This window comes from Leuciscus leuciscus (genome assembly GCF_965113295.1).
Source record: "Leuciscus leuciscus genome assembly, chromosome: 6".
In the NCBI taxonomy this organism is placed as follows: Eukaryota; Metazoa; Chordata; class Actinopteri; order Cypriniformes; family Leuciscidae; genus Leuciscus; species Leuciscus leuciscus.
Genome location: NC_138730.1, coordinates 34,967,310 through 34,980,187, shown reverse-complemented (window position 1 = coordinate 34,980,187; position 12,878 = coordinate 34,967,310). Strand labels below are relative to the sequence as shown.

General features: G+C 35.9%; 1 protein-coding gene across 1 annotated transcript in view; it reads right to left on the bottom strand.

Moving 5' to 3' along the window:
- Nucleotides 1–12,878, bottom strand: part of clstn2a (calsyntenin 2a) — a 221,289-nt gene that overhangs the window by 19,170 nt on the left and 189,241 nt on the right. Inside the window, exon 9 of the mRNA XM_082173501.1 lies at nt 2,940–3,102. Within this exon, the coding sequence (XP_082029627.1) occupies nt 2,940–3,102 (163 nt within the window). The remainder of the gene's footprint in view (nt 1–2,939; nt 3,103–12,878) is intronic.

The following is a 12,878-nucleotide window of genomic DNA, read 5'->3' as shown; positions in this document are numbered from 1 at the left end:
ATTGTTTTTGTTCAGCAAGTAATTCAGCTCAAAACACTTAAATTAAGATAATTTCAGCCTTAGGTGTTGTTGGTTGTTAATCACTTCACATTATTTAAAATCAGCATGAAATAAAAATTAACTGTTTTCTAAATGCATGTTATTGATCTTAATGTTTTAACTTTTACCTTAATTTTTTATGTTATAAAATGTCATAAGTAACTCTTTCTTCCAGTGAAACACCAGACTTCTCTCTGGTGCAATACATTTATTTCACTTCAACCCTGCAATTGACAGTTCACTTCAAAGACTGCAAGCTCCATTCAGATCTGCCTCCATCCAATCAACAAACAACAGGTAGAACCAAGTCCCCACCCCCCCCCAACCTAGTTTTCATTTGAATCTACGTCACAATATAGATGAAAAGATCTGTTGCTACCTTCCATTACATCGCAACTTAAAGAATTTTTAAACTACGGTTTGACAATCACGCCTTGTCCTATTAGAATGTTCTTCATTCATCTAACTGATAAATACATCATGTAATATTTTCATAGTGAATTGCTACTTGTCTTGCATTTATTTGCATAACAAATGGTGATCTGTCTTTTCTTTTCTTTCTTTCCTAAATGACAATGTCTTTTATTTCTATATATATATATATATATATATATATAGACAATAAATAACTGGTCACACTGACCGACTTAATAGGTTCCTCGATAAAAATGAGAGGGCGTTTAACGCATGCTGTTTTCCCTCCCATATATTCCTCACTGATGAGCTGGCAGATTTGGAGAGTCTAATAGCTCCAGATGCAGTGAATTCTGTCACTCGTAAAGCCTCACAATGAGGTTCTGTGCTTCCAATGCTTAATTGCTTCCGTTTTAAATTATTAAGTTGACAGATGTTATCAATTAAATGTTATTCCACAGATGAAACAGCAGTGGAACATTTGCATTCTCGTTCGTGCTCCCCCTAAAGGACAAAAGCGCTAATGAGACTGCAGTCATTCCATGGCATATAAGAGCTGTCACCGTGACATCTGTATCGATCAGTAGTGGCATAACAGACAATAACAAGCAGAACGCATCCTAAGCACAGTTTAAAAGACACGGTCATGACCTTACAATTCTGATCTCTTATAACCCAAAATAATCATATGCTACTGAGACGGTGCAGCTCAGTAATGACCTTATTTATCTCACTTTAGACACACTTATTATAGGGCAGCATTTATTTTTAATTCATGAAATTAACATGAATCATTTACTGAATTGGATTACTTTTTGATCATACTTTTATGGTGCTTTTGATCGCAACTTTTACAAAAAAGAAGAATTTACATTTATGAAAGAAATATGTATCTTTTTTTCTTTCTTAAAACTACCGTTTGAAGACAAGGAAATATTGTTGCGCTCAGATGTAGGCTAGTTGTAAGTCCAGGTGCATAAAAACCAATGAAATATTGAAGAGACTGTAGATGGTTCGCACTCTGAAAAAATAGACAAAGTCTTTACCAAAAAGAATCAATTATTTTAATAGAGCAATTAAAACTACCGTTTAAAATCTTAGGATTTGGGGGATTTTTAATGTATTTTTTTTTAATGAAAGTGATATTTTTATAAAAAGACACCATCACAGTTTTACAGCACAACCATAATTAACTTAAATGATAATAATAATAATAATAATAATAATAATACATTTATTGAGCTCCAAATCAGCATTTTAGAATTATTTCTTAAGGATTGTGTGACTCCTGAAGTAATGGCTGCTAAAAATGAAGCTTTCAAAATAAAATGTTATTATATTTTAAAATGAAAATGTAAATATATTTTTGATCAATTAAAATGCAGAATTGTAAACATAAGATCCTTCTTTTAAAAAATTGTACCGATCCCAAAGTTTCAAACCGTAGTGTACTGTATAATTTCACTCCTATTGCCGAAAAAGTATGTTTAGAGCATTATTACATTAAACACATAAATTAAACGAGGCATCAGTCAATGTCCTAACGAAGCTCTAGAAAAAACGAAGAAAATCCTATTTGATGTCTGGTGAAGACAATGGCCACCAACCCCCATTTCTACCTCGAAGAAGACAAGGATCTCAATTTGGCCTGAACAAATACTATCCTCGCTTTCCATTATGAGGTGGCTTGTCGTTACATTGTTGATTGCACAGAGTGAAAATGGACAGGGTGCGAGAAGCAATCTGGACCGCTAATAGCTTGAAAAGTTATCAGTTGCGGTTTAGTGGAGCTTAGACCAGCTTCATTGGGATGTAATAGCAAGTGAACTTGTCCTCAATTCAGGGTCTCTTAATCCTCACTATGGGTCTCTTGTAAAAAAAAAAATGTAAAAAAAAAAAACAGAAAAAAAGATTCACAATTCAAAGCCAGAAAAGAAGAGAAAATAATCCCCAATCAGCACGGATGAAAAGAAATGTAAAATGGTGCTGAAAGTCAGAACTTTAGGACCTCGCCGCCTAAAACAATGATTTAGCCGTGACTTCATTCCCTTCGAGCCTTGTTTAATTATTTAGCTCATGAAAGCGATGTTAAGGACAGTCTCTCCATTCAAATGCGATCATTAGCTCCATTTCAAAAGGCTGAAACTGACAGGCCGTGTTTCTTTTTTGATGTTTTCACGCCTGAGTCTCTTTGATTAAATGAGGAATCAGGGTAGCCTGGGGCCAAACACATCGCCTCTCTCTTGGTATTCGAACCACCACTGCCGTGTTCACACTGTCATATCAATAATGTAGATATCTCTTAGTCACATCCTCTCAGTCTCACTCTCAAGCATGAGACTATCTGATCACATCTCAAAATTGGTAGATGCCGATTCATCAATTCCTGCGTCAGGGCAGTCCAAACCACAGTTATGCCACCATTTCATTTTATCGATCCTCCTTTTCAAATGGTAACCAAAACAACAGCTATTTCATAGTCTCACCTTGCCAGCAGGCACCTACGGTTAGCTGGACATCGATCTCAGAAGGGTGGATGGGCCAGTCGTCTGTCACAAGGTAGGGTTCGTACGTCACTCCGTCCACGAAAAGCGTCACTGAAGGAAACTCCACATTGATGACGTAGTAATGCCACTCTTTGTCACAGATCTGGAGACGAGAAATAGAACAAGTTTATTATGTTTGTTCATGTCGTTAAAAGGGACAATGTTCATAATCACTACTTGACCAATCGGTCGACCTATAATTGGGTTAAACCTGACCCGATAGGATTCACTTCTTAGAGACATGTTTTTGTGTACATACAAAATGGAAAAATAGAACAGGATTCTAAACATGTTGTATAAAGTAAGTTACATTAAAATAACACGTCATCATCTCGAAGGTCATCTGAAACATCATCTAAAATAATTGTAAAATAGTCAAATGAATAAATGTCTTATCTAATCTCTTCTCAGCTACTTGATTGATCCATCATGACTTATCCATTCGAGTTAAAATTCTAATTAAAACTTTCCCAGAATCCTGTCTGGGTCAATCCAAACTCCAAACTAGAAACAGGACACACTGTTCTATATGGAAGGAACATTTACAGTGAGACCATCGGTTTGTGTTCTTATCTGAACGATATCTGTGATTCTATAGCTTAATCTATAGTTAATGAGGGTTTTCAGTTCACGTTTACATGTCCTTAATGACACTGAAATTTTACTTAATTTGCCTTCATTAGCTATACTATTCATCATTTGTCATATGCCCTATCAAATTAATTAGGTATAATTATGAGCAGACGCTAATTATAGGAACTTAGGCTGCGTTTACACTTGGCATTAACATGCGACCTGTATCCGGATGTTGTCCACATACGCATTGAAAAGACAAGTGTAAACACGCTTCTGATCGGAATGTTATCCGATCAGCGTGTCCAGGTTCGGAGGTAGTCGAAGACGCATTGTGATCGGATCTCAGTGTAATGTAATCGCAATCCAGGCAACGTTCTCCGATACATTTTTCTGTATACCGTTTCCATTATGGCATCTATCCTTATTATACTTGCAGCCTCTTCATCTTCCTCATTTTGCGAGATTTGTAAAACGTACCCCGACTGAAAACTGTTTTTAAAAGAAAAGGTCGACCTTTGCACCGGAGCCATCCTTCTTTTTTTCGCGGGAAAACGAGATCCGATCTGTGATCCAGATACAGAAGCCACTTGATGTGGACAGGTGAAAACTCACCATGTCCTGATTGGCTTAGGATCCGATCTGCTTGATCGAATCACGGTGATCGCATGTTAATGCCAAGTGTAAACGCTGCCAAAGATTTTAGTACGAGAAACATCAGATCACTTTACTTATCAATGCAAACCAATCAGAGCCATTTAAAGTTCCTCTACACTTCATTATTTATTTATTTTCTAGCATTTACACAGATAACTCCTTTAGGCATTATTAACGGACAATGTCTTACTTTTTTTTGCATCAGCACCACATTAAGATCCCAAAATTAACTTTTTCTTGAGACATTTTATTCCATTTTGTTGTCTAAGAATACACATATGTAAGAAATAAAAACGAGTGACGTCTTCGAAAAATCAATGAAATCTTCATTTCATTAAGATTAACTCTGCCACCTGTTCATGCTTACAGGCAATGAATGGTGATTATCAGTGCACACATAATTTCATAATGATAATTTTCTAGTATTGTGCAGTAAACATGTTTATGCATACTCCACACGCTCGTGTGCTGTCATGGAGAGCGCCATATAGAACTGAAGATGCCTGGGTGGATGTTGCTGAGCTACTGCAGAAGGGAGTTAATGGAGAGATGAGCCAGGTCTCCAGAGAGAAGCGCTCTCCCTCTCTCTCTCTCTCTCTCTCTCTCTATCTCTCTCACCGCTGCCTCTGGGGACAGATCTCACTCCACACCTCTATTCCACTCTTTCTCTAATCTCTCCTTTTCTAGAATAGATATTCTCTTTATCTCCATCTCACTAGACTCTTCAAAAAGCTCTCTATTTCTCCATTCTTTTGGAAGCAATCTTACTCTATCAGCCTAACCTTTTTCTGCCCTTTCCAATGTCACACACATGCACACAACAGACACACACATACTCAACACAAAGTGCCATTCAGTGCCATATTTTCTCTTTTGGGCTCTTGATTTGAGATCCAGGACCAAAAGATCCAGATCCAGACCCTTAATTCTTGGGAATTAAGAAAATAAAACTGTCAATTAAATGAAATTTCTTCGTCATTACTGGCTGTCATTGTCAGTTGGCTTAAAAAAATAGTTTAGGATTCAAACCCCTTGCATTAACAATTCAGGTGTATATCTGACCTGTGAATATAATATAATATAATATAATATAATATAATATAATATAATATAATATAATATAATATAATATAATATAATATAATATAATATAATATAATATAATATAATATAATATAATATAATATAATATAATGTGATCCTGGATCACAAAACCAGTCACATGGGTCAATTTTACGAAATAGAGATTTATACATCACCTGAAAGCTGAATAAATAAGCTTTCCACTGATGTGTGGTTTGTTAGGATGGAACAATATTTGGCCGAGATGCAACCATTTAAAAATCTGGAATCTGAGGGTGCAAAATAATTTAAACATTGAGAAAATCTCCTTTAAAGTTGTCCATTTATGTTCGCAATTCTGCTGCATTCACTCACAAAAATAAATTTTTATATATTTATGTTAGGCAATTTACAAAATATCTTCATGGAACATGATCTTTAATTAATATCCTAATGATTTTTGGCATAAAATAAAAATCTATCATTTTGACCTATACAATGTATTGTTGGCTATTGCCACAAATATACCTGTGCGACTTATGACTGGTTTTGTGATCCAGGGTCACATATATATAAACACAATGTAATATTCAACCCTTGTTGTACGCAGCACCCGACTGCGATTGACTGTTTTAACTAAAGATTTAGGTTGTAATTGGGATGGAATACCTGTATTATAAAAAGAGAGCAGAAATTATGTGCAGCTATAAGCTATTAAAGAAAGAAAAAAAGACTCTTCAAAAAGTCTCCAGAAATAAAACTGCGAAAATAAGCTCATGCAATTTCGATTTCTGCAACGTCCACTGTGTCAGTGAGGCATGAAAACAGCAGCATTAGCGCTGGTTAATTTAACAGCTCATGCAACGTCTCTCAAAAACTGGTCTTCTGTTCAGAGTATGAAAACGAATAGTCTGCAGTGTGTAAACATGTGGACAACACTCGAAGCGTGTTAATTGCAACGTAATTCTGTGCAAATAGGAGACAGGCATTTCCACATTTATTAACCAGTTAATAGTGAATTTCCTTACTGCATCTAAACTAAGAATGTGCAAAACTACATAACAGACGTGTGTTTCTTAGGGGCCATTTACAACTTTTAAAACTAGATGAAGCACAACAGAATGGGGTGAACCAAAGATGAACCAAAACCCAGGGGTCTCGAGACACATTTTCTCTCTCTGTGTATATATATATATATATATATATATATACAGTATATATATATGAGAGTAAGAATTATATAATAGTTCAACTTAATTGTCACCCAAAAGAAAGAACCAATTCTGAACTGCCTGAAATAATTTGTCAGTTATTCCAGTCTTACTTCATGTAACCATTTGCATAATGCCCACCTTTGGTCTTCATTGGCTGCCTGTGAACAACATTTGTTTTGACCCACTCTCAAACACTAGTTGTACAGTTAGCTGAGGCCTTCAAGAGCATGGTTCGTGTTTTCAGCATGTCGAGACGATGCGGTTTTGTTTTGTGCCGCAAAAACAAATCTACTTTGCATGCACTTCCGAAGAATGAGGACTCAGGCTCGAATTGATATGGTAAAACCGACATTAAAAACACAGGTAACTTCCTGTGTATATAAGTGCTGAGGAAGTCTTCTGAGTTGAAATACAGAAATGGTAATGAGCGTTTAATTTCCGACACGCGCTGTAAGCGGTAGACCAATCACAAGACTGGGCCTTTTGACCAATCAGAACAGAGTAGGCTCTCAGAAAGGAGGGGTTTAAAGAGATTGAATCCTTTATCGAGCCATTTCAGACACTGTGAGAACACAGGTGATATATATTATGAGAAAATTAAAGTGTTTTCTGACCTTGAATGCATGTAAACCTGTTGTAGGAGAACTCCAAAACAAAATAAGGAAAGCATAATAGTGGAACTTCAAATTCAATTAATAACCTATTCTAGTAATATTGCTTTGGAGTGTTTGTACCCAACAAAAACACACTGTAGAAAAATAAAAAAAATCTGGTAACAGTATGTTTTTAACAGTCTCTGTTAAATTGCATTAATTCATATTTTTTTATATGAGGGGTCTCTGACATGAGTTTTAAAGCACCGCTGTAAAAAAAAAAGAAAGGAATAACTAACAAATAAGTCTAAAACAAATGATCATCACTAACTTATTGGTTAACCACTTTACCCATATGTATTTTAATCTGATTGATATTGCTTTCGACTGCCATTTACAACAGCGTTGATGGCATGTCAACCTATGCAGACTCTATCCGGTCTCGTCCTCATGTCAGTCGAGGAACATACAGAACACGGCATGCTTTGCTGCTAATGAAAAACACACATGAAGCATTAATCTTTGCCTGACAGGAGATGATTTTGGCTGTTTCAGCACACAAAGGCACACGCCGCCAAGGATTAAAACATGCTTACATTTGGCCTCCTCCACCCCCACCACTCGCTCGCTCTTCACAGTTTTGTATTTTTTATTTCGCTGCAAAATTTTTTTAATCTGTTCCCTTGTCAACAAATTGCATCCACGACCTTCAGAGCAAACAAATAAATGAGAGTGTGACAATAAGCGAGAGCTGGAACACAAATCACACCTAGAACTTTACGTCTCTCTACATGCACAGGCATCATTGTGTCATGTTGGCTGCAGGAGAGAAATGCCTCGCAGGCTGCGGCGGTACAGGCCTGTTCCTCATTCAACATTAATGCATTGTATTCGCAGGCTTGTGTTGTTGCTTCAGATAACGTTCGCAATACACTGTATGAGACGCTGGTCTCTAACAAAGGTTGATATATATATATATACACACATGTATAAATAAATCTCAGATATTAAAGAAATAAAATGAAAATGTATTAAATAAATCGTGCAGGCCAGTCGTCTTATATCTACCGTTTTAAAAATGCTGTATTGACTGATTTATTTTACAAGCATATAATATGGGGGTTACCCAGATAAAGTAATACATATTCAGCTGGTCATGTGATCTAAACATGTCATCCCCACCGAGGCAACCCGCTCCATGTAAAAAATAAATCAATAAATAATTATGCAAGCATTTTATGTTACATGGAGCCTTCATTTCATTTAAAAAAAAAAAAAAAAAAAACTTTTTTTTTACAGAAAAGGGACAAAAAAGCAACAACATGGTGAACCACATATGAATATTGTGAAAGTTGAAATGCTTTTGATGTAGCAATAATGGAATGAAAGCATAAGGACAGATGTAGTATTGTCTCTGATTTAAACATCAGTAGCAAAAACATAGTTAATTCATTTAATGAATCAGTTCTTTGATTAAAAGACCTGTTTGTGTAGTCATATTAAAAAAAAAATTATAATTACGGAAGTCTCCATGTGGCAATTTTTATATAATAAAATATACGTTTAAGTTTAATATTTTCATACTTGATAATGTTTTAAGTCTTACATATTTTTTTCAAATTATTTAAATAATTTTCATCTATTCCATATATATATATATATATAACACAGGGCTACTTTAAAGTTTGTGCTGGAAAGGGATTCAAATATGCAGAAGATGTTGGAAAACTGAAGACTTTTCAGGACCGGGAGGATTCTTCTGAAGAACATTGGGCAGATGAACTGCTCGGGACAAACAAGGGACTCAAGAACAACCATCAGGAAACAAAAAAGCACCCGTTGTGGATCATTCAGGTAACGACAAACATATTAAGAATCAAGGGTACATAAACTTTTGAACTGGGTCATTTTTATACAGTTTTTTTTTTTTTTTGCCTTGTGGACTATATGTAAACATCTTTTATGTAAAATATCTTATTCAGGACAGTACTACTAAATAAAAAATAACATGCATTTTGTATGATCCCTCTTGTTTTGTTAAAATTATTCATAAATTCTGCAAGGGGTTCACAAACTTTCAAGCAGCACTGTATATAAATGAATCACCCAGCACTGGCCGTAATTTCCAGTATTTGTACAATAAAATGCTCTATAGAAATTCCCTCCCCTGAAATCACATAGCAAAGCAAATTATGGCCCTTCAATATGTCACATCCTGATTTCTTGTTTCCATAGGTCATCCCGTCAACATTGGGGAAAAAAGAAAAACTGCACTCATTTCAGGGAAAATAAATATCAAGACACCTTGTATGTTGTCACAAGGATGTAATATATTACATATTATCACGCCTTTGTTATTTCACCCATGTCTACCTCTAACTAACAGTCGCACAGTGTATAATAACGCTCTCTCACAGCTCCTGGAATGCCGCCATGTCCTTCTTCAAAGGGAGAGAGGTGCCAAGAAATTTTTAAAGAATAAATGGCTCCCGCAAAAAAACTTTTCAGCGGTGGCATTTAATCATGGAGTCCAGGGACTCTAACTGTGAGCTGACTAGGGAGGTGCAATTCAAGGTTTAATTATTTCTTTGATTGAATAGAAGATTAGGCTAATTTTAGGTGCTGCTTTATCTGTTCCATCATCTGCTCCCTCAAATGGCCTTGTGGGAGGGACGATTTGTTCTATATATGGAATGGCAAAAATTAAAGTGAAGAAGTGCTTTTTCTCTCTTTTCTTTTTTGGAGGTGTAGATATACATCTCATAATTGATTACTAGTAAGAAACCTTTGCAAATCGGTAGACAGAGATAAAACTCATAGAAAGCCGGGTGGGGAAAGATTTTCAGATTGCAGTATTGCTGTTCCCATTGCCCTCATGCAAGTCAGTTAAGGGCATTCTGGGTAATTGATTAGGGAAGTTTGTTGCTGTGCCAAGTAGCACATGCTTGGCTCTGTTATCCACACACCTGCCTCCTCATCAACCAGGAATGCTACCATTGGAACCATAAGGAGATCTTCGAGACACCTGTGCAATGATACTCTCTTACAGCCGTTATACACCACGACAGATGGAGCTCAGCCAGACGCTCATACATGACTGGGACATCCCTATAGAATTAGACGCTGTACCTCTAACTGAGAAAGTCAATGAAAGAGACCCTTTTAACCACCCACTTTCAAATGAAGGTCTAGCCTCGGTGGCCTATAGGCTGTGACAAGTAGAAGACAAACACTGCAATTTGCTGATTGCAGCCAAACACATGAAAGTTCTTTGGCCGAGATGAAACGAGAGAGATTGGTGACTAATCCAGCAGAGCAGGTTTAAGATCTGCAGTGGGCCGTGATATTGGTTGTGCTATGTAAGTGGCTCCTGACGTATATGTGGATGGAGGGTCTGAATGTTGCTTTAGTCGCAGCAGGGAACGTTCAGTAAGGGTAAGAGAGAAACAAAGACAAAGAAAGTGGACAATGCTGTGTGTTTGCTTTGTTTTAACTGACTTTATCTTTAAACTTTATATCCTTGTCAGAGGGCAATTTTGGAATAATTTCAATAGGAATCCAGGTGAACAGGAACTGTGTGAGTGCTAAAAATTTCCCCATGCAGAATATGTAATGGGTTCAAGTTGGTCACATGGATTCACCGGGTTGACCAATAGAAAGCGTTGAAGTGGTGCTTCATACATTGCTACACTATTGACAATAGATTAGACAATGGATCTTTTTATCAATGAAATTGCTCTAACTTGACCGCATGCAACTTAAGAGTAATAAACACTATAGTTAAGTTAGTAGTTTTACTAATTTTAGTAGTTAATTCTCAACACAGGTAAATAGAGTAATACTTCAAGAGAAATACTAGTCTTCTAATGAGATTTTACCCCGTTTTTTTTGGATATGTGGCAAAAATGCCACATAACCACAACCTCAGACAACTTCCAATGTCAGAATTAAACCTCAAATGAGATATAAACCCAAGACACAATGAAGAGTGACAATTCAATTTCCCCTCCTCTCCAGTGCCACCTAAAATACACACTATACACACATACAAAAAGAGTGAGAGGACAATAGCAAATCACATGTTCTAGTCTACTACTGACAATATTTTCCAGTATATCCATGTTGTATAATATTCATTAATACTACAACTACTACTACTAATAATAGTAAGTACCTTGGATAAGGCAAACAGTTATGTCAATTAAATTACTTTGGGTTAAAATTATAGTTATGAATTTTAACATAATTATACCTATTAACAATAAAACAAAATGAAATAAAATAGTAAAAAGTTTAAATAAAAAAAAAGGTTTAATTTATGCTTGTGCATGTCACCAGAAATAACCAGAAATTATATAAAAGCATAAGCCAGTTCAATTTATTATAATTGCAGAACAACTCAAGTAGCTTGGTTATATCTGTGAGTACTGTGCATAAATGTGTTCACGTTTCATAGTGAAGAATGCAATGTTGGAATATCACACCCCTGAGGTGAAACTGAAAATGGGAAATATTCCACTTGAAACAGGGTGTTTTATCAACTGTGCTACAGAAAATCTCAATATACTATTTTGCAAATAAATAAATCCATAACCCACTCAAAAAGTGCTAGGGTATCATTAACTGATCTACCATTTCAGAGTTTCTGATACTCCACCACAGCTGGAAATCCCTGATAGATTTCTTTGGGACTCAATGACTTTCTCAGTATTCATCAGGTCAATTGGAGCAAGATTGCAATTCTACTCTTAAACCTTGTTTATCAAGTGAATTTAGTTCACGCAGAGGTCACAATTCAACAATGAAAACAACCAAGCACCACAAACACCGACCTAATGAGCCAAATATCCAAAACATGTTGATCACGGAAAATATGGCGACCAGCGTGGCGGCATTAGGTTATGATTAAGACGCAAAAGTGTTGTGACTGAAATCTGACACATCTTGCTGTGTGCAGCAGCGGATGTTTTTAGCGGGTGTTGTTTGTTCAGTGGCAGGCGTGCTAACAGAGGTGGCGATGGGCCTGCGGTACTCTGGAAGGTGACTATAAATTACAGGCTGACAGAGTGAGTAATTATAGCAGGAATTAGACCGTGCCCTCCGGGGACAAAAGTCAACTAAAGAGTGACCTCTCCCAAGCTTCCCAATTTGGAGCCTACGCTGTGTAAATTAATCTATCTGCAGCCCAGAGCAGGAGCAAATTGTTTTTACAGTAAGAGATATGTGGAAATTGGACAATGGTAATGAGGGTTCACACACTAGTACAAACATGCACGCAAACATAAGCAGGCAGGATAAAACCCCTAAACACCCCTTACAAAACAGCAATGTGGTGTTAGAATGGTAAAGTGATGGTACCAAATTATTATACCATGGTACTTTGATATACACAAAAAAAAGTGTTTTTATTTTATTTTTTACCATAGTACAAAGTACTACAGAATTATCAATGTGCAAAAAATATTAAAGTATTACCATGGTACCACATCCAAAAAATATGGTAATACCATGGTACAGTAGGTGAATGATCATTATATGGTACTGTGTTGGTACCATGTTACAGTGATAGTATCGCATGCTAATGATATGGCACTTTTATATTTATTTATATTTATATTTATTTATTTATTTATTTATTTATTTATTTATATATATATATATATATATATATATATATATATATATATATATATATATACACACACACACACACACACATACACACACATATGATTCATAGTATTTAGAACACTATTGTACTGCCATGGTCTATGCCTAAA